Source organism: Pan paniscus, chromosome 21 (genome assembly GCF_029289425.2).
Source record: "Pan paniscus chromosome 21, NHGRI_mPanPan1-v2.0_pri, whole genome shotgun sequence".
Classification (NCBI taxonomy): domain Eukaryota; kingdom Metazoa; phylum Chordata; class Mammalia; order Primates; family Hominidae; genus Pan; species Pan paniscus.
Genome location: NC_073270.2, coordinates 25819407 through 25841348, shown reverse-complemented (window position 1 = coordinate 25841348; position 21942 = coordinate 25819407). Strand labels below are relative to the sequence as shown.

The window sequence follows — 21942 nt, the reverse complement described above, 5'->3', positions numbered from 1 at the left end:
GCTGTGGATGGGGAAGGGCCCCCAGGGGCCAGCCTCGAATCAAGTTTGAGCAGGGCACCCAGGGCCTGTTGCTCTGGGGTGAGGCGGAGTCACCTTCTGCAGGCCCATACCCTGAAGGCCCAGAGTGGGAGCCAGGGATTCTCCCCCATAACCCTCTGCTTTTGGTGTTCCACAGCCTGCTGGAGTATGATACTGTGACCAGGGAAGTAAAAGTTTTATTGGACCAGCTGCGGTTCCCGAATGGAGTCCAGCTGTCTCCTGCAGAAGACTTTGTCCTGGTGGCAGAAACAACCATGGCCAGGATACGAAGGTGTGTGTGGGATTAGCTGAGCCATCAGTTACTGGCCAGAGCGCATCATGGCCGGGGTGGGGTGGGCATGGAAATGGGATCGACAGAAATCAGAGGCAGCAGCGCACCTTCTGCATGGCATGTTAAAGAAAATTCAAGGGTGCGCTTTCTTTCTCCCATTGCGAGTTGCAGTCTGGAAGAGTGTCTTAAGGCTGACTGGTGCAGCCCGGGCCCCATTCCCCTGCTGGCAGGGCCTTGGTCCTCCCCTGACCTACTTCCCCTCTGTTCATACTGGGCCCTGTGCACAAAGGTTTCTTCTCAGCAGCTGAGCCTTTGTTCATGATCGTCATAGAGCACTTTCCATATATATATTTGGACCAAGACCAGTTTGGTGCTTGGCTAAAATTTTTTTTCTGAAATTGAGGGGCTATGGTTCACTCTCTGCTTGGGTGAATTTTTCAGAGTCTACGTTTCTGGCCTGATGAAGGGCGGGGCTGATCTGTTTGTGGAGAACATGCCTGGATTTCCAGACAACATCCGGCCCAGCAGCTCTGGGGGGTACTGGGTGGGCATGTCGACCATCCGCCCTAACCCTGGGTTTTCCATGCTGGATTTCTTATCTGAGAGACCCTGGATTAAAAGGATGATTTTTAAGGTAACTGTGAAAACTGTTATTCCAAGAAAGAAAACGGAAATGAATTGAATCATATTTTTTTGACCCTTATAGCTTAAAAATCTAGTTCTGCTTGTAGTATTTGGCTCTGAATGACACTTAGAAACACATTTCATTCTTCATCCTGAAATGCAGATTTAAACATTTGGACCCTTTGGTTCTTATGGTTTTCCTTTTTCTGGGTGTTTTTATTGTCACCCTCACCATCGTGGCTTTGGGCATCTGCCTGCCTGTCAGTCTCTGGTTCCCTGTTTCTGGGTGTTTTGATTGCCACCCTCACCATCGTGGCTCTGGGCATCTGCGTGCCTGTCAGTCTTGCTCCTCCATCTGCCATGGCTTTGCCAGGCCTTCTCTGCTCTCCACCCTCCTCTCTGCCTCCTCAGGGAAAGAGTCGGCAGGTGCCCTTTCCTCCCCTCCCTGCAGGTGTGGCCACCCCTGTAACCTAGTCACCACAGCTGCCGTCCCGCCTGCTCCCTGCTGCCTTCTTGCAGCCTCACTGCAAGGCACCCTTCTCTATGGAGTTCTGCCCTTTGACCTCTTACCACACCCAAATCTTTCCCTTTTTAAAAAAAGTCACCCACCCCCACCAATGGCCAGCCATGGCCCCTTCAACACAACAGCCCCTTCAACACAGCCTTTAAATCTTGCCATTTTCCCAGTGGCTTCCATGAAGCACCCCACATAATAACTCAGCACGTTTACACTGTGGAGGGGTCACTTGCTGATGTGGGCACTTGTGTAATACAGAGATCTGCTTTTCCAGCAAGCTCCATGTCACAGGCTGAATAGGTATTTTAAATTGATACTGAATATTTGAACCGATATGGAAATACTAGCTTATGGTCCTGGGGCTGACAGGCAGCAGTTGCTGAGTCCTGCTGCTGGGCTGTGTGTCTGGACCCCTCCTGGGGGCTGCGTGCACATTCTCAGACTGGCTCACGGCCTTCAGTGATGTGAGTTCTGTGGGTCGCTGTGTGGGAAGTCCTAATCTGTTGAGAAATCTGTCCTTCTCTTTGCCTTATTGGCTCCAGAGACAGCATCTGTTCCTGCTGGGACCTAGGGGGAGGCAAAATGGCAGGTGGGCTAGCACAGGGGTTTTGGAGGCTGCCAGACCAGCTGTGGGATCCTGGGCCGGGGACTTGGACTCGCTGCCTCAGGTGCTCTGTCTGTAAAGTGGAAAGAATAATAGTGCCTCATCAGGTGCTGGGAACATTTAGTGAGAATCTGCACATAGTGCCCTTAGCGCAGGGTAGTATGAGTGGTGGTTGTGTCTCTTCCCCTGAATAGAATGTGCATACCATCAGAGCAGGTGTTTTTCTGTTTAGTTCATGCATAGTTCATTTGTCATCCTCCACACCTGCAACAGTGCCTGGCACATGTAGGCGCGAGGACGTACCGTTGATTGAGGGCACAGTTAGGGAGGGGGCTGCAAGCATGAGGGAACATGGAGTCTTCCTGCAGCTGGGTGAGGAGGGGTGAGAGGGAGGACCACAGCCCCATGGACTTGGAAAGAAGGTTCAGTTTTATTCAAAATGTAATCCAAGTCATTGAAGATTTTTTTGTTTTTTGTTTTTGAGACGGAGCCTCGCCCTGTCACCCAGGTTGGAGTGCAGTGGCGTGATCTCGGCTCACTGCAACCTCTGCCTCCTGGGCTCAAGTGATTCTCCTGCCTCAGCCTCCTGACTAGCTGGGACTACAGGTGTGTACCACCACGCTCGGCTAATTTTTTGTATTTTTAATAGAGACAAGTTTTCACCATGTTGGCCAGGCTGGTCTCGAATGCCTGACCTCAAGTAATCCACCCGTCTCAGCCTCCCAAAGTTCTGGGATTACAAGGGTGAGCCACCATGCCTGGCCTGATTTTTTTTTTTTTTTTTTTAAATTTCGAGGCAGTATCAAAGCTGTGGAAAGAGGGAGGGTACAAGGGATTTTTTTCCCAGCACTGTTTCCGAGTTAGCGGCTGGCCTAATGCCCTGTCACTCACTGCCGATGCCTGAGCATGTGTTTGGCACATTCTCCTTCATTACCACTGATTGAAACCAGGAGATGCCCACAGCTCCCCTGTGACTGTCCGGTCTGCAGGCCCCATTCAGATTTTGCCAGTTGTCCCGGTGTTGTCCTTTATAACAAACGATTCAACCCAGGATCAGGAGTGGTGTTTAGTTGTCAGCTGTTTAATCTCCTTCAGTCTGGGGGATATTCAGCTCCTGTCTTTTTTTGAATTTTTGGCCTTGATCCTTTGAAAGCATACAGGTCAGCTGTGTCCCAGAATGTCCCTCCAGTAGGGTTGGTTTTTCATGTTTAGATTCTGGTCTCGCATCGTTGGCAGCAGTGGCGCAGCGGTGAAGCTGTGCTCATCTTGGCGCGGCTGTCATGAGGGCGCGATACGAGTTTGCTCTGTTGGGGTGGTGGCAACTTCGGCCACCTGATTCAGGCAGGGAATGCCAGGTGTCTCCACCTGGACGTGGTTCTTTCATGTCTAATTACTGAGTTGCTCGCAGAGAGGTGGTTTTTGTAAGTAATCACCAGTGCCATCTTATGGTTTCCCATGTTCTTAATGGTGATTATGTTACAGTCATCATTGATTTTGATGCTCAAATTACCCATCTGTGGCCAGGAGGAGCCCCTTCAGTGTGGCTTCTGGGCCTTTGGGCATGTCCTCTTGTCTTGGGCTAGCTCCTCACTTTCCAGCACATAAGTCGTTCCAGTTTCCTCTTGTATTGTCCCTGCTTCAGCTCTGCAATCGGCCATTTCTCCCAGGAGCCCTGGTTCCTTGTGGAGGAGATCTGGGTGCTGAGTGTACTCGCTGCTTTGGGTGTCGCTGCTCCCAGGTCCCTAAGGGACAACGCTGGGAGTACGAGCACACGATGCATACTCACATATACCTGCATGCGTAGACATCACACACACACACCACTCACGCTTATGCCTGCATCTGTCATCTGTAAATTGAAAACCATGACAACACCACAGGACTGATCCAAGTTTTCTCCCCTTATTTTTCCCCCTATTTGTACCTCTCCAACAGTGAGAAACCTGGATCCCATTGTCCTGCCTAGGTTTACCTGTTCAACCATTTTCTGTGCATGTGACCAATCTGTGGTTGCTGTGCCCTGTCACATGGCCCCATCCAGGGCTGTAGCACCCCATGCTGGGCTGTCCCCTTCCTCCCTGACCATGTGCTGGAGGCTGCCTTTTGCCTCAAGGGCTGTGATCCCTGCACCGGGCTGTCCCTGGGTGTACACCTCCTCACTTGCATGGGCTCTCACAGCCTGATCTGGGCCTCACTGTGGGGACACCTCCTCACCCCGTGTGGGCCCTGACAGCCCATGCCAGGCCACTCCCCTGCAGGGACACCTCCTCACCCAAGCGGAGTGGGCTTGTCTGGGTCACCATGGTCTGCCATCCCCTGCACACATGTACCCTGCTCAGCCCCATGCTCCTGATGGAGTTGTTTAGGAGGGGAGTGATGTAGTACAAAGAATGTTTTTAAAGAGAACTGCAGCTACTGCAAGGAGAACAGCTTGCAGCAGGGCTCAGCTGGCTGTGGGAGCCTGTGTGGAAGCTGTCTCAGTGACTGGGGAGAGGCGGCAGGCCAGGGCCCAGGCCAGGGACACACACAACAGATGGCAAGACTGGCAGCTGGGCTTGTAGGGCACAGAGAGACTGGGATCAAGGGAAGGCTGGGGTCCTGGCCCTGTCTCCGGAGCTGGGGAGGCTGTTGAATTTGAAGTGCTATTAGAAAGGCCAGGCAGACATGGGTCCCAGACAGTGAGAAACTTAGCACTGGTGTTGGAGATGGCGATTTGAGAGCTTTCTGGGAAAGTGACTAGTTGTAATAGTGAGAGAGGATGAGATCTCTTAGGGGGAAGAGAGAAGAGAGGAGAGTGGGAAGGATCCACGGCCGAACAGCAGGAGGTGGCATTTCGTAGGTAGTGGGAAGCCTTGGGAATTTTTTGAGCTGTAATGCAGTTGATCTATCGCTGTTGAACCTAGAGTCTAGTCAGCTTGTCTGTCTGCTTGAACATTTCCAGTGACTGGGAGACATTATTCGTTGGACACTTGTTTGGGTATTTTCCCTTGTATTAAAAGCTAGAAATCTGTCTGTTAATTTCCATTCCTTGGTCTTAGGCAGTGGAGTGCTTTGTCATAATTTCCGACCAGGTGTCCTTCTGCTCTGCCAGAAATCACGCCTCTCGCCATCTGTTCTCTGCTTAATACTCTTCAACAGTCCCGTGTGACCACAGAGTCCAGGTCTAAGCTCTTTTGCCTCCGTCCCTGGAGGCGTCCCTCAGGATCTGCACGCCCCGCTTTGAGGAAAGCAGTGGGATTTTGCTTTTTGTTTTGGAAGCCATGTTGTGTGGTCTGTGGACCTGCTTGCTTTTTTTGAATGTGAGCTGCTCTCAAATCTCCATCATTTGCACCTTGCCTATTTGAAATGTTTTAAATCTAAACAGAAGACTTGTGTATTCCAGGGAAGCTGCGCTGGTTGTGATCTGGTGAGTGGAGGTCATTCTGAGCCTTGGCTGCAGTGCTGTGACCACGTCGGATGTGATATGTCTCTCTCAGTTCAGCCGGGCCATCCAGAGATGTGCTCGCGTTGCTGTCCTTATGCTGGGGAGCCTCTTTGGCCTGATCTTCACAGGGACAGGGGTGGGGTGGGGCCTGCTTTGGGGCCCCTGGGCTGGGAGTGGGAGCTGGATTAGCTGTCCTGTGGGGCACTGCCCTGTGGGGCTGCCCTGTCATGGGAAGGAGTCAGACCGTTCCTGGATGGTGGGGGCGGCGCGGTTGATCTGCGCACAGTGTTCTTGGCCAGCTGGTGAACTTTCCCTGCACTGTGCTTCCCTCTAGCTCTTTAGTCAAGAGACGGTGATGAAGTTTGTGCCGCGGTACAGCCTCGTCCTAGAACTCAGCGACAGCGGTGCCTTCCGGAGAAGCCTGCATGATCCTGATGGGCTGGTGGCCACCTACATCAGCGAGGTGCACGAACACGATGGGCACCTGTACCTGGGCTCTTTCAGGTCCCCCTTCCTCTGCAGACTCAGCCTCCAGGCTGTTTAGCCCTCCCAGATAGCTGCCCCTGCCACGCAGGCCAGGAGTCTTCACACTCAGACACCAGGCCTGGTCCAGGAGGAGCTGTGGACACAGTCGTGGTTCAAGTGTCCACATGCACCTGTCAGTCCCTGAGAGGTGGTGGGAATGGCTGCTTCATCCCTCGAGGATGCCCGGGCCCCACCTGGGCTTGTCTTTCTGTTTAGAGGGAAGTGTAACATGTCTGCCATGAGGAACATAAATTCATGTAAAGCCATTTTCTCTTAAACAAAACAAAGCTTTCTAAGTACAGTCATTCTCTAGGATTTGGGAAGCTCCTTGCACTTGGAACAGGGCTCAGGTGGGTGGAGCAGTAAGGCACTACCCAGAGAGCTTGCTGCTGTGGCCCTGTCCTGTGGCCTCAAAGTCCTTCTTTACTATATATAACGTGCGGTCATACCTTTCTTTGTTGTGGTGGGGATGGAAGAGCAGAGGGAGCATGGCCCAGGGGTGTTGAGGCCAGCGGTGAGAGCCGTGTTAGCCAAGACATGGAACTGTGTTCTCAAGGGTTATGTGGGGCGTGGGCTCTCCATAGTGTGTATGAAAAGCTTGTTGACTCTAGCGGCTCAGAGAGGACTTTGCTGGGTTTCTTTCTGTGAATATCTCCGTGCTGACCATGCTGGAATTGGATGATTCTGCAATTCGGGACCTACTGCAGGGGTCCGTTTAGTAACATCTAACGTCTTGTCTGTGACCTCTGTTCTTGACCTCTAGAAGCCCAAGATGTGAACAGTGCACGTGTTAATGTCATCTTTGCTCATGTGTTATAAGCCCCAAGTTGCTGTATATTTTCACAAGTATGTCTACACACTGGTCATGATTTTGATAATAAATAATGATAAATCGACTTCTGCTGATTAACCTTTTTTGATGGTGTGGCCTGGGAGTTTCTTCTCTACTTTAATTAACAGTACTGAAATTTAATTCCATCTGGTGTCGATGTAAGGATTGTCTTGGTGAGGATGATGTTTTAAGGCCAAGCAGTCCATCCGACTAGCTCAGGAGGGAAGCTGTGGGACTTCTCTCAGGCAGCCGTCTTCAGGCAGGGAGCAGGTGACCTTAGACCATCTGCTCTTGATGCCGACTCCCTCTGGCGTAAGTTGATATTACACTTCCCTCCTGTTTTCCAGCCTACGAAATGGGGCTGACATCTGTTCCTTTCTTTCCTGGGTATTTGTGAGAGTAACAAGAGATTGTGTCTCCAAAGATGTTTGGAATAACTTCACAGACAGTATTTTAAATAGATATCAAAGTCAGAAAAAAATCAGATAAATATGTAATGATACAAAAATTCAGAGAACTGATAGCTGTGGTAACATTGGGACCATCTGTGTGCACTGGCTGGCCTTGGACTCCTGTGTCCTCCTTTCCCCTGAGTGGTGGCCAGGCCCTGTTGGGGGAAGAGAGTTGGGATTCTGATGGTTAATTCCCCCAGTGCTGGTCAGGCCCCATGTTGGGGGAAGAGAGTCGGAAGTCTGGTAGTTGATTCCCCCAGCTCTGGTCAGGCCCCTTGTTGGGGGAAGAGAGTCGGGAGTCTGATGGTTAATTCCCCCAGTGCTGGTCAGGCCCCATGTTGGGGGAAGAGAGTCGGGAGTCTGATGTTTAATTCTCCTAGCGCTGGCCAGGCCTCATGTTAGGGGAAGAGAGTCGGGAGTCCGATAGTAAATTCCCCCAGCTCTGGCCAAGCCCCATGTTGGGAAGAGAGTCGGGAGTCTGATGGTTAATTCCCCCCAGCGCTGGTCAGGCCCCGTGTTGGGAGAAGAGAGTCGGGGGTCTGACAGTTAATTCCCCCAGCTCTGGCCAGGCCTCATGTTAGGGGAAGAGAGTCGGGAGTCTGATGTTTAATTCTCCCAGTGCTGGCCAGGCCTCATGTTAGGGGAAGAGAGTTGGGAGTCCAATAGTTAATTCCCCCAGCTCTGGCCAAGCCCCGTGTTGGGAAGAGAGTCGGGGGTCTGATGGTTAATTTCTCCTAGCGCTGGTCAGGCCCCGTGTTGTGGGAAGAGAGTTGGGATTCTGATGGTCAATTCCCCCAGCGCTGGCCAGGCCCCATATTGGGGGAAGAGAGTTGGGAGTCTGATGGTTAATTCCGCCAGTGCTGGTCAGGCCCCATATTGGGGGAAGAGAGTTGGGAGTCTGATGGTTAATTCCCCCAGGGCTGGTCAGGCCCCGTGTTGGGGGTAGAGAGTCGGGAGTGTCCCCGCTTCTCCAGGCTGGCTCCTGGAGGCAGCACCAGTAGGACAGAGGCAAAGATTGGCTTCTGTCTAATTGGTGTGACCCACATTGTGTCAGATAAACAACTCAAAGTTTTTTGTGTGACTCTATAGGAAAGAAAATTAGTGGTCATTAGAAATACTTTTAGTAATAAATGATGTGCCTTGTATGTCAAGTATACAAAGAAAATAATACCTAATCATTCTGTCATACAAACAATTCAAATGTGCTGGGCTTATAGGTAGACTTCCCTTTTTAAATTGAGAACAGAGAGCTTTGCTTTCAGTGCTTAATTTTCACAAATATAGAGAAGCTGGCAAACTGGTTTTCACAGTTTTCAGCAATGGAGTCTTGATGTTGACTTAGCTGTTGATTTTCTGTCTCCAAGTGTCATTTCCTGTGTTTTATCTGGTAATTTGACATGGTGAGGTGTGAAATAGAGTCTTCTTATTAGGTTTAAATATGTGATATGCTTTTGCTGTAAACATAAAAGGGATTCGTTCTAACGTGAATTACTAACATGCTCTTAATCAGGTGACTCATTGTGTGCCTCTGTTATCCCTTACAGAAACTCCATCAAGATTCAGCTATTACGTTTCATAGGACAGAGATCTCAGTTTGAGATTTTTATCATCAGCTTACTACACTTGCAGAGTGGTCTGTAGTTCTGAAAGTTGTTCACATACGCTGACTCTTAATGATTCCAGAAGACATGGCCTCATTGCACCAATGGGAACTGAGGCTCCAAGGGGTTAGGTTAGTGACTGCCAGAGTCACAGCTGGCACAGCCGAGCCAGCCTCCCGGGGATGTGACTGGAGAAAGCACAGGTGAAGCTGGGAGCAAGGGTGACAGTGCCTGACTGGGCAGTGGCCCCTGCAGCCTGTGGATCATGGCAGGGCACTGACTCGAACCTTGGCTGCACAGCAGAGTCCTCTGGGGCGCCCAGGGCTCAAGGTAGCCCAGTCTGGCACTTCTTCCAGTCTTCTTCCAATCCTGGTGCCCTCCAGCCCTCGGTGGCCTCTCCCTCCTCGTGCACCCCCAACAGAGTCATCTTCAGTGGGGCGTCCTCTCTGGAGGGCTCTGGGAAGCAGTCTGCTGCTCTGCCCCCACTCAGGCAGCAGGGCAAGTCCCTGGGAGGCCTGAAACTCAGGGAGGCACAGTTGTGGCCCTGCTGCTCCTGGTGTGGACAGCTCACCTGTTCTGGGGCTTTGGCCTTCGGGGGGTTATAGCTAGCAGCTCAGGCTGGCCAGCCCCCCAGAGGAAGTAACTTCAGCTTGTCAGACCCCTTGGTAAGGGGGATCCCTGGTAAGGCTTGCCTCACCTCCCGACTCTCCCCTAAAAGGGCCGGCATGGCTGCTGCTGGCTGTTCATCTTGATTCCCAGTTGTGTTCATCACAACCGGCCAAGGCGCCCAGTGGCCAACAGTGTCCCCACCCACATCTCTGCTGATTATTCAGACCCAGAGCTGTACCCCTGCTCTCCTGGGGGCCTGTAGCCACAGGGGATCATCCCTTAGTTTCACACCTCCCTCCATTGACTCAGTCCCCTGCACCCAGACCCGGAATCTAGGTGCGCAGCCTCAGAAACAGGAGTTAATTTTAGAAGCAAATGTGATCTATTTAATCTGTTAGGAGGCGCTACCATGCTGCCATTCCAGCTGCCCTGTGGTGACCCAGTGGCACTTCACCTGCTCACTCGTCAGAGGCCTGAGAGGGTCTGTGAGGCTGGGTCATGAGGCGGGTGGGAGGGGACAAGGAGCATGCATCCTGGTGTTTGTCACGGCTGTGGTCTTGCTGAAGAGGCGGGGGTCAGTGACAACGGAGAACAGGCACCTCGAAGTGCTGGAGCCAGGGCACGACCCAGACTTCAGAGTAGCAGCTCAGAGTCTGAAACAGAGAAGGGCACACCTGAGAGCTTAGACTTTCCCTGCGGGGAGCCCTCTGCCCGTGGAGGGGTGGTCCTCATGGAGGAGCTCTTCTCCTGCCCCTATTTTTCATTTTGAAAAATTTCAAACCTACAGAAACTTGAAAGAACGATGTAAGAAGATGTGCTTTTCACCTCTGTAATTGCTAAATGTTGCTGTGTTCCCGTTCTCTTGCTCTCTCTGCAGAGATATGCTATATATGATATACATATGATATATATCATATGTATGTATATGATATATATATATAATTTCTGGATTGTTTGAAAGCTTTTCTTACTCTAACCCTCTCCACCCGCACCCCAGGACGCTCTTCCAGAGCTGTGTCTCCGCCTCTGGGACGGGAGGATGTCATCTGAGGAGCTCCTGGCACAGGCTCTACCTCCTGTTCTCCCAGATGCTCGGTCGTGCGGGACTCCGGGAGGCCTGGCTTCCTCAGGGGTGAGGTTTGGGGTGCTGCGTTAGAGACGTGGTGACAGGGTGTTTTTCACAGTCCTGGGAGGGAGTGGGCTGGGGAAGAGAGGGCACATCTGAGAGAAGGGCCTGCTGCTTTACCCGCTTCAAGGTGTGGTTGGTTTGGAAGTCACAGTCATCCAGACGCGGGTGCTGGTTTTTCTTGCAGGTAGTTCTGCCAATTTCCACCTCGAGCATATATTTCAGGCCTTTCACTATCTGGAGGGAGCAAAGGGACTGAGTTACTGGGCACAAGGGAGGGAGGGCAGGCTCCTCCACTAGGAAGCGGGGCCTCAAGACAGTGGTGCAGGTGCCCACCGAGGAGAAGGGAAGTGGGCCAGCATCTTGGGGCAATGCTTCGGGCTTACGGCAGAGCCTGCAGACCCCTCCCACTCCCCTCCCTGCCCCGTGCTGGGTTTATGCCCCTTCCTGAGACAGATGTCTCCTTTCTGGCCAGAGCTCTGCACTCAGGAGGGACGTCACACTAGGTCTCCTGCATGCCCTGCTGGGCCCGCCCTGCAGCCCTCACTCCAGCCCCATGATGGCTTTTTCTTGTGGCCTCTGTGTCCGGCCTGGGGTCTGCGGGCTTCCCCTCTCCATTCCTGGGGTCGGTAGTTTTGAGTTTCTGGACAGCCCTTCTCCACTTGGATATGGCAGCCGCCTTGTTCATTCTCATTTGTGGTCTTAGAGGAGTTGAAGAAAAATTCCTCAGGTTTTAGTCTCAGCTTTAGGGGAATTACGTTGTCCCCAGTATCGCCAAGCTAGAGAGAGACAACCTCCAAGTCCCTTCCCAGAGAACCCTGAGGACTCAGACCCAGGGCATCCCACTGGCCTACCCGGAGAAGGAGGGAGGGCCTGCATCACCCAGGGAAGATCCCCTGTCCCCGAGGCCAGGCTGCGGAGCGAGGACCCTGGCTACACAACACATTGCCTTCTGTAGCACACTTCTCATATGAAAACATGCTGCGCTTCACAAGTTTGCAATTGTCAAAAATAATTAGATTATAAAAATCACCCCTCCCTGTGACCCAGCATAACCATGAACACTGTGAAGACTGCCTTGGACAGGGCTGCTTCTGTCCCTTACAGGCACCAGCACACGGTGGTGGGTGTCATCCACAGCCTGCATCCCACATTAGCGAGTGGGTGTTCTCAGGACACAGACGAGGGTCCTCTAGGAGGGAGGGTGCTGAGCGGGCGCAGTAGGAATGAGTCAGGGAAAGGGCAGTGGCTTGGGCAGAGCTCTGGGACTCTGGGACGTGAGTGAGCACTCCAGGGGGAAAGTGGCAAGGACACCTCTGGGCTGCAGGGCACGTGAGCGGTGAGGCTGGGTGAGGACCCTGGTCCCAGCAGGGGCAGCTCCTCTGGACAGCGGCTTTCTCCCCCATCAGCCTTGGTGCCTGCCTCAGGAGCCCCATTAGGGCCCTGGCACCTCCTTACCCCATGCCTAGTAGGCTCTGGGCCAGGGGCCTGGTAACCGCCCGGGAGCCGTGTGCTTTGTGTAATCTTTGTGCTTGGCCCTGGGGGATGCTGGCCTCAGCTGCTGCTGTCCACTCCCACCCCGTGTGCATCTGCTTTCTGCTCAGAGCTCTGCACTCAGGAGGGACTTCACATTAGATCCGCCCTGCTCTCCTAGGTGTCGCGTTGTAGCAGCTCGGCTTCCTAGGGGTGTCCGTGACATGTGACCAGAACCCAGACCGTTACCTGAACTAGGGCCCTTGTGATGCGGGACTCCTTGAACAAGAACATGTCGTTCGTGCAGTTGTTGAACTTTTCAACACTGTATCTGGCTGCTTGGAGGACTCCTGGGTCGTTGGTCTTTATTGTTTTAGGAAATCCTGGCTTCACACCTGAGTTAAGGTCCTGGGAACAAGTATCTGAAAGAGACAAAGAGCCAGACGAGAACACTGATGTTAGTGGGGCCTTCAGTCCAGGTGTCACGCCTCATGCCTCCGTGATGCTCAGTTCTCTGCTGGCATGTGTCTCCTGGCCCTACCCACCCCTCACCTGCTCCCCCTCTCACCTACCCCTGTCACCTGTCCCTGCTTACCTGCCCCCACCCTACCCACCCCTCACCTGTCCCCCCACCTGCCCCCTGTCACCTTCCCCCTTCACCTGTCCCTCCTCACCTGCCCCCCTCGCCTGTCCACCCACCTGTCCTCCCTCACATGTTCTCTCTTACCTGCCCCCTCACCTGCCCCCCCACCTGTTCTCCCTCACCTGCCCCCCAACCTGCCCCCTCACCTGCCCCCTCACCTGCCCCCCTCACCTGTTCTCCCTCACCTGCCTCCTCTCACCTGCTCCCCTCACCTGCCCCCCTCACCTGCCCCCTCACCTGCCCCCTCACCTGTCCCCCCCGACACCCCTGCAGTGCATTTATTGCTCCATTTTCAGAGCTGAGGACCAGGTGCCAGGGGATGCAATGAACCTGTCCCCCACTTTCAGAACCCAGGGTTATTTCCAACGTAGGTGTTAAAAGCGGAACATGTCCCACAGGTGAGATCCTCAGTACAGGATGTAACCTTAGGACGTAGGGAAAGTCAACCCCAGCCTGGCCCTCTGGGCGGTAGATGGAGGTAGTGCCTCCCACCGGAAGGAGATGGTGCCGTCCTCGTCTCAAGACCTTCTGCCCGCCTGGCTCTCAAGCTCAGGCCCAGCCCCCGGGAGGGCACCCCTACTGGCAGCCTGCAGCACGTGGTATCCCTGCGCTGCCTCCTGACTTTCCGGGGACAGTCTTTTCACTCCTATGAGTGACAGTGCACTGTGTCCCCAAGCTTCGTTGGGGTCGGGGAGGCCTGCCCTTCCTGTACCAAGGAGGGCTATATTTGGATAAAAGATGGGGAAGCAGCATCGGGGGCCTCCCCCACAGTCATGTCCCCTAGTATCTGTGCCTGAGGCTGCAGGACGTGCGTCTTTGTGCCTGCTATGGACTGGATGGAAAGCTGGGCCCCAGGGTGTTGGGGGCAGGGTGACTGGGGAACGGGAGGGGACAGGCTTCATAGCTGGGCACAGCAGGGAGGCCTTGCCAGGACGTCAGTGTCAACTCAGAGCGAGGGCCCCAGAGGAGGCCATTCCCACTGCTGTGTGAGGTCTGCAAGAGGCCTTTTCTGGGTTCTGGATGTCTGTGGGTGCACACCAGACCCCACCAAGGGTAGACAGGATGACGAGGTTTCTGGTCACCATGTGGCACCCCCAGGCTGGGTGGTGCAGTGCCAGGAGTGGGCAGAGAAGCATGGGACTGGAAGTTCTGTGGCCTTGGGATTGTCGCCCCATCCCGGTAAAGAGTCTCCATTGTGAAGGGAGAGGCCACCTGGCAAATGGCTGTCCCGTGGTTGGTTCCGGGCCAGAAGGTGAGCTTCATGGCTGGGCTTTGGATGACTGTGCCTGCCTCGTGCTTTAGCAGCCCAGGGAGCCTGGCCTTCCATCCCAAAAAAGCAGCGCAGTGCTGGTGCCCCACCCCATAGAGAATGCTGGCCACATGCTGGTCCTGTGGGCTGGTGGATAGCTGTGTCCTGTGCTGGCATGCTCTGAGACTGTCCTTCACACTAATTAGTGTCACACACATCCCCCCTGAAACCGCTGCAGCTTTTGCTTAAGAAGACTTTAGGTAGCTCACGCCTGTAATCCCAGCACTTTGGGAGGCCGAGGCGGGCAGATCACGAGGTCAGGAGATCGAGGCCATCCTGGCAAACACGGTGAACCCTGGTCTCTACTAAAAATACAAAAAATTAGCTGGACATGGTGGCGGGCACCTGTAGTCCCAGCTACTCGGGAGGCTGAGGCAGGAGAATGGCGTGAATCCCGGGAGGCGGAGCTTGCAGTGAGCCAAGATCGCGCCACTGCACTCTCCAGCCTGGGCGACAGAGCGAGACTCCGTCTCAAAAAAAAAAAAAAAAAGAAGACTTTAGGCCTCTGAAGATGGAACAGAAACCGCTCTGTTCCTGAGCACCAGGGGCTGAGCTTGGCCATCTAGGGGAGGTCCTGGAACCTGCATTTCCCCAGGCTCTCAGGTGACTCTGACACTGGTGTTGGCAGTGAGGGGTCCCTTGGGACCTGCAGTGTTACCATCAGGAAGGAGGGGGCCCCAGTGCCAAAGGCAGCTCCTTCTGGTCCTTGTGCTTGTTGATGACAGGAAGTTGAATGTGGCTTTTAGTTACAACAAAAAACTGTTCTGGAAACCAGCTTGGTTTCAGCTCATCACTGTCATCTGAACAGCAGAGAAAGAGACACGTGTGTGGAACAGGTAGCATGTGTTCAGTGTATTTTTGCTGTCAGATTAGCGGGTTTTTGTTTGTTTGTTTGTTTTTTTTTGCTTTCTTTCCTCACATTACATTAATATGGCTGTCCATTGTTTTCTTTGTAAAAACTACATTTTATGGCTTTTTCTGACTATAAACTTACCTATTTTTGGTAGAAATTTGAAAAATACAGAGGAGCATAACAAAAAATAATTATTTTTAATATCTTAAAGCTAACCAGTATTAACTTTTTAAAAAAATAAAATTATTTAGTTTTGCTTGAGATTAACAGAATTTTAAAAATGAAGTGAAACTCAGTTTATGCTGAACTTCAAATAAATTTCCCTTCCAAGCTCATGACGTTAGTTCCTAAAAGATTGTGGTAAAGTTACAAAAAGGTTACAAAAAGGTTATGAAAAATACTGAAATTGGTATATTTTTATTTAACTACATGTTTCTTAAAATGTAGGCTTCAAGTCAATAAACCTTTCACTGTCTTACAGTTGTCTAAACAGATATTAAAAGCTCAATTTTTAATTTAAAAATGTTTAAAAGTCAAACCTATTTTTAGGATGATTTGTTTAGAGAAATTAACAAGGAAATGTTGATCATTAAGAATTAACACCCCAAAGAGGCCACTCATCTTCAGGAAAGAAAACAAGCGGTCCAGCAGGTGGTGAGCGAATGCAGCTCTTTGAGAGCCTCTGCTGGAGTCAAGGAACTGTGAAGAGGACCCCCCAGGGAGGGGGCTCTGGGTTTGCTCCGTGCAGCTGAAGGCGGGGAGTGGGAGAATGGGTGCTCTCCTCCTCTACCTGCTCTGTCTGGAGGGCCCCGCGATGCTGTTTCTTCTCATGCATGCCCATTCTGCAGGCGAGGAGACCAAGAGCTTGGAGTGCAGGGTGGGGGGCTAAACCCAGGTGTGACTAATTCGAAACACCACTCTCACTTTTTCCTCATTCAAGAAGGACTGTTTGGCAGGTGCTAGGGGAGATGCAGGGTGGACTCTGAGACAGGCCCTGCCCACAGTGGTGGGGAGGCAGAGCAGGCCTGGGGCACAGGAGAGGACACCAACCTGAGGGTAAAATGGGTGAGCAGAGGGGCAGGGGATGGGGGAGCAGCTGAAAGGTGGCTGAACTGGCCGAGGGGAGGAAGGAGCTACGTGCTGGGAAGAGGTGGGGAGGCCCCGCTGGAGGCTGCTGCTGGGTGCAGAGGGTGATGGTGGTGATGGCCGCGGTGACGTCAACGGAAAGAACCCACGGGCCATCAGGCTTGTGAGAAGAAACAAAAGGCACATAAAATCCGTCTGTATAGAAACAATGCCTGGGGCAGGCCAGGCCTGCTCGAGGGGAATGGGGGACCTGCCATGTGCGAGGCTCGCACCAGGAGCCTGCCGGGGCAGCCTGACCCCAGCCCACCACTGCTTCTAATGCGGGGTGGGAGGGGAGGTGGGCCATGCCTGAGACAGGTAGGGAGCTTCCAGACGTAGAAGCTGGAGGTGGGGCAGGGGCAGTCAGGGCCTGATGATACCAGGTGCTGAGCAGGCCCCAGGACACATGGTCACAGGAAGGCAAATGAAACTGTCCCCGCAGGTTGACAAGAATTGCATGCCAGGTTCTGGACAGAAAGATACTCATAATTAAGCTTGAATCAGGCTGCTGCCTGGCCCAAGATGCTTTTCAGATCCCAATTCCAGCAACCAGTTTGGAAACCCCCCACGGAGGAACAGGATCATCACGAAAATAACAGCTTCTTCCTCTCCCTGTGCTGTGACATCACGCTGCCCCTTCCAGAACCCGTAAAAACCCGGGCCCCAGCCTCCTCGGGGAGATGGATTTGAGTTTCCTCCATCTCCTTGTCTGGTGACCCTGCGATCACCCTGCTTTTCTGCTGCAGCCCCGTGTTTCTGAGCATCGACTGGCTGTGTGCATGGGGCAAAGACCTATCTGGGTGCCCGAGGACCAGTGTGCAATGGGGTGCAGATGTGAAGCTGCCGGGCCAGGGGAGTTGCCAGGGCTTCTGCCCAAGGCAGCAGGGAGCTGCAGCTTCTGACAGCTGCTGGGCATGCCCTGGGCAGGGTACGTTCCTGTCCTCAGAGCATTGGCCTAGTGGCAGAGCTGGCACTAAGCCAATCTGAGAAGAGAGAAAACACGGGCAGGGATCGCTGTGGTGGCACCAGTCCGACCCTTCCCACCTGCCTTTAGTAGGAAAATGGGTGGGCACAGCGGGGGCTGGCATTGCCCACCGCCTCCCTCTTTCAGGAGTGTTCTAGGTGTGGCTGGGAGGTTGGGAAGCCCCTGCTTGTGAAACCATCCCTGAGATGGGGACCTGGGTGCCGAGAGCTGGACGCCGATGGTCCCTGATGGTGTCCCTCCCTGTGTCACCTGAGGGGGTGCCCTTTCCATGGGCCAGTACTGAGCTGGGTGGGAAGACCCTTTGAGAGGGGCCCCATCGGCCCCCATCACCCAGAGCATAAGGTCTGCATGGCTGTGCCTGAGCACTGGGGTGTTGGGGGGGTGCAAGTCCAGCTTAGAGGTGCTGGTGTTCACTCCACCCACCTGGAGACGCTTCACCCCAAGCCCTCTCATGTGACACCATCAAAATTCAGAGAGCCTGGGTCCTTGGGGCCACACCCGCCCGCTGTGCTCTTGGGTCTCTGCCTGATGGCTAATGGCGGAGCCTATCTTTTGAGGGCACACTCATGCCCCTGGCACAGACAGGACACTGAGCTCTACCAGATCAGTCCCGACCTTAACCCACTGGGACACACCCGAAGTTTGAATTCCAGCTCTGCTTCTCACTGGCTGTATGATCTCAGGCAAGCTGCCTAACCTCTCTGAGCCTCCATGTCCTCACCTGTAAAATGAGGATGCTGACGACAGTGAGAATATATGAGGCAACATACACGAAGCACTTGTCAATAAATGATGTGCAATACTGTAATCATTATCAATATATCAAAATGCACATGGCCACAGCAGGGGTCTCAGGGCAAATGAATGCCCCCATTGGGAAAAACAAATCTTGCCACGTAGAGGGTGGCTCAGCCTGCGGCAGCTCCCAGTGCTCCCCAGGAGGCAGGAGGTCCCCGGGCTGCAAGGGGTCTTTCTGCTACTGGGAAGTAAGGACTGACATCACCTTGCAGAGGGAAGCTGAAATGGCTCCCTGACCCCAGGGCCCCTGTCCAGGCAGATGGGCTGTTGCAGCTAGAGTGGAGGGGGCAGAGGATGACATGGCACCTGGCAGAGCTTCCCAGAAGAGATGCCCATCAGATTGAGAAAGAAACAGCCCTTTTCAAAAGGGTGGCGGAAGCCAGTGTGGCAATTTCCTAGGTTCTGAAAGCCTCAGGGAGGAGAGGTGCCCTGAGGGGCTCAGCGCTATGGTCTGTGCAGTTCAGTGCGTGGGTGTGGAGAGAGGCCAGATGCTCAGACGGCACCACCCTTGGGGTCCCTGTTGCTTCCCCGCCCCCTACCCCCCTCAGTCATGAGGAAGTCTCTGTAATTTATTCTCAGAGGAGGCAGTGGAGGGGCTGTAGGAGTTGTGGGGTGGGGGCAGGACGCATGCTTGTGTCTGGGGCCCAGGTTCCCATCTCTTTTTTGCTGCTAGACTGGGGGCCTCCCAGCACCCTCCCTGTATAGCCGAAGACTGAAGGCCCTTGCTGGAAGCACCAGAAATGATCACAGCGCCTGGGCAGGGTGCTGGGGGCTGTCACCAGCACAGCGGCAGAAGGGCCTGCACTAGACAGAGCAGGGGGCTGAGGCTGGTGGAGAGCATCCCATGCCCCGTGTGCCTCCATGCCTGTGCCTTCCCCGAGCCACCTCTGTTCAGCCTCCCCAGGGCCGGAGACGGGGTGCAGTTATCTTCCCATTTCATGGATGGTAGGACGGAGGCTGAGGGCCCGCTCTGTGTGTGTGAACGTGGGCTCTGAAGCTTCTCTCTGGGGCTTGGTGGCTGACAGCAGGTCTGCTGAGAATGGAGGGAAAGGCTTGGTGCAGCATTACATACCAGTGAGGGGCCGGGAACACCGCCCAGGAAAATGACGTTGCCAGCTGCCCAGCACATCGGCTCCCACGCCACCCTGTTATAGTCCCTAGCCTGCTCCGTGAGATGAGCAGAGCTCTGAAACCCCTCAGCAGTCAGTAGGTTTAATTAGATCCCAGGACACGCTAGGACAGCCGGCTCCATGTCTCCTCCAGGAGAGCCTTTTCTGAGGTGTGAGAATGAGCCACTTCTCTGGGGTGAACTTGCCTCTCTTCCCTGCTTCCCCCTTGGACCTTGGAGACACGAAGGGGCAGGGCACAGGATGGCAGCAGGCAGGCGGCGCTGCATCAGGACAGGGCCAGGAGGAGAGGCCCCTGTGAGGCTGGGAAGCAGGTGGAGGGCTCCTCACGTGAGCTAAGAAGAAGGCTCCCAAGCTGGGAGGCAGGGCCGGGTATGCTGTTCCCAGCCTTCTGCCGGCCATGGGTCAGCTCCATGTTCGCTGAGCGCTACCCAGAGCTGGTGGTGGTGGCATGTTCCCATCAGTGAGAGCAGAAGCTGCCCCCGGCCCCTCCTCCAGCCTGCCCTGTCCCCTTGGCCGCTCAGTCGCAGCATCCGCCCTAGGCCAGGCCTGGGAGCTCGACACAGTGTCCCCCAGCATCACTGAGTCCTCAGTATCCTGACTCACCAGGAGGAGATGAGAACCCTCCAAGAACCCCTTGGGTGCTCTGGAGCCATCCTCTTGTCAGTGGTCCTGCTGCACAGCCCCCACCTGGGCCCCTTTGGCCAGGCTCCTGCCCTCTTCTGTCCCTGTCTGCTGGGTGGGGGTCATATGACTTGAGCAGGTCACCTCAGCCCTCTGGTGCCAGCTTCCTGGTTGGTTAAATGAGGTGGGGGCCTCCCAAGTCCCCGTCAGTATCCTGGTCTGATTCCTGTGCCAGGGAGGGCATGGCCCAGTTCCCTTTGGGGGAGGGCAGGTTGTCCCTGGCTGCGTGACTTGGGCAAATCACCTAGCCTGGCTGTGCCTCAGTTTCCCAGTACACAGGCAGTGGCTCTTTCCTCCCTCTCCCCGCTCCCCCTGAGTGCTGACCCTCAGGGAGTGGATTTCAGGAAGGGTGAAAGAGTCTGATCGTTAGGGTCCCTGGAGCCAAGTCACAGGACAACAGCCAGCAGGAAGGAATGACAAGCCATCAGATAGAAGCGGCTAACCACAGGCATGTGGCTGCCCTGTCACCTCCGTCCCGCAGAGGGGCTGCGGGAGACCTGCCTTGCTTAGACCTTTCTCAGACCTCTGTGAAGAGCCAGAGAATAGAAGATGCTTCCCTTGCCCCTAGCCTTCTGGGGCAGCCCCCAAACCCTTCATCCCTGTAGGCTGCTACCCCCAAAGGTAGCTGCAGCCGGATGGAGCCCCTTGCCCCTCTCATCACTCCCAGCACCTCTCACCACTGCATGGTCCTGTGGGGGCTCCAAGCCAGGAAAGTGCCCTGGGGAAGACCCAAGGCACAAGTGGCCAATCTCAGGGAGAGACCCCCGGGGAGCGGCCAGGGGAGAACGCCACTTACCTGGGGAAGGGCCCCCAGTGGTGCTCAAGACCAGGCAGCAGAAGGCCAGCAGAGTTCCAGCCGCTCGCATGGCTGCCCGGGTGGGGACAGTGCGGGGCAGTTGGGGGTGGCCGTGCAGTGCCTTCTCAGGCAGCATGGGGCAGTTGGAGGCAGTGGTTGGTGCCCGTGCCGAGCCTTCTTGGGTAGATGGCGCAGGGCAGGTGGGGGCAGTGGTCTGTGCTCGTGCCAATCCTTCTCAGGCAGCACGGGGCAGTGCCGGGCAGTGGTTTGTGCCTGTACTGAGCCTTCTCGGGCAGCACAGAACAGTGGGCTGTCCCAGCCCAGGGGCAGGTGCCGGGGCCACAGCATGGAACCCCACCCGGCAAACCACTGTGGGACAGGGGCAGGGGCGGGGCTAGAGGGCTGCCTGCGTGATGCTGGGGAGGGGAGTGTTTTGCTGCTGAATCATTTTGGCCAGAAGCTCTTCACCTTCAGATCTATCAGCCACAAAGCAACCGCTTCCTTTATAAGTTTCCGAGCAGCTGTCATTTGCTGGGGGAGGAGGAAGAGACATGAGACCCATGAGCAAATCCTGATGCAATGTTCTACCCCTGAGCCACACACGAAAGAGATGTTGCATGAAAAACATTAGCAGGAATTTTCAAAAGCAAAATCACTTGATTTTCTTTTTTCTTTTAATTACTTAAGTTCTGGGGTACATGTGCAGAACATGCAGGTTTGTTACATAGGTATACACGTGCCATGGTGGTTTGCTGCACCCATCAACCCATCATCTACATTAGGTATTTCTCCAAATGCTATCCCTCCCCTGGCCCCAGATCCCCAGATAGTCCTTGGTGTGTGATGTTCCCCTCCCTGTGTCCACGTGTTCTCATTGTTCAACTCCCACCTATGAATGAGAACATGCGGTGTTTCGTTTTCTGTTCTTGTGTTAGTTTGCTGAGAATGATGGTTTCCAGCTTCATCCATGTACCTGCAAAGGACATGAACACATCTTTTTTATGGCTGCATAGTATTCCATGGTGTGTATGTGCCACATTTTCTTTATCCAGTCTACCGTTGATGGGCATTTGGGTTGGTTCCAAGTCTGCTATTGTGACTAGTGCTGCAGTAAACATACGTGTGCATGTGTCTTTATAGTAGAATGATTTATAATCTTTTGACTATATACCCAGTAATGAAATTGCTGGGTCAAATGGTATTTCTGGTTCTAGATCCTTGAGGAATCACCACACTGTCTTCCACAATGGTTGAACTAATTTACACTCCCACCAACAGTGTAAAAGCGTTCCTATTTCTCCACATCCTCTCCAGCATCTGTTGCTTCCTGACTTTTTAACGATCACCATTCTAACTGGCATGAGATGGTACCTCATTGTGGTTTTGATTTGCATTTCTCTAATGACCAGTGATGATGAGCATTTTTTCATATGTTTCTTGGCTGCATAAATGTCTTCTTTTTAGTGTCTGTTCATATCCTTCACCCAATTTTTGATGGAGTTGTTTTTTTCTTGTCAATTGTTTA

The 21942-nt window shown here is 53.7% G+C and overlaps 2 protein-coding genes across 3 annotated transcripts in view; one reads left to right on the top strand and one right to left on the bottom strand.

Annotated features, from left to right (window-relative positions):
- APMAP (adipocyte plasma membrane associated protein) overlaps positions 1-6900 on the top strand; it is a 29485-nt gene extending 22585 nt beyond the window's left edge. For both annotated transcript variants that reach the window (XM_008954725.4, XM_008954726.6), the window contains exons 7-9: positions 176-310; positions 752-944; positions 5814-6900. In XM_008954725.4, the coding sequence (XP_008952973.2) occupies positions 176-310; positions 752-944; positions 5814-6023 (538 nt within the window). In that variant the 3' untranslated portion in view covers positions 6024-6900. The remainder of the gene's footprint in view (positions 1-175; positions 311-751; positions 945-5813) is intronic.
- A 2868-nt stretch (positions 6901-9768) lies between these two features.
- Positions 9769-20791, bottom strand: CST7 (cystatin F). Its single transcript, XM_003829359.5, has 4 exons — positions 20418-20791; positions 12347-12519; positions 10745-10861; positions 9769-10151 (listed from the first exon to the last, which is right to left on the bottom strand). The coding sequence occupies exons 1-4, from the start codon at positions 20551-20553 to the stop codon at positions 10074-10076; spliced, it is 504 nt and encodes a 167-aa protein (XP_003829407.1). The 5' UTR covers positions 20554-20791; the 3' UTR covers positions 9769-10073.
- Between the last annotated feature and the right edge of the window lie 1151 nt (positions 20792-21942).

Excerpts from the sequence above, each read along its gene's own strand:
- CST7 (XM_003829359.5), bottom strand. The coding sequence starts at position 20,553 with ATGCTGCCTGAGAAGGCACTGCACGGCCACCCCCAACTGCCCCGCACT. Across the intron at positions 10,862-12,346 it reads TCACAAGGGCCCTAGTTCAG|ATAGTGAAAGGCCTGAAATA; the intron begins GTAACGGTCTGG and ends TGCTCCCTCCAG. Across the intron at positions 10,152-10,744 it reads CCAACCACACCTTGAAGCGG|ACTCTGAGCTGCTACTCTGA; the intron begins GTAAAGCAGCAG and ends TCTCTGTTTCAG.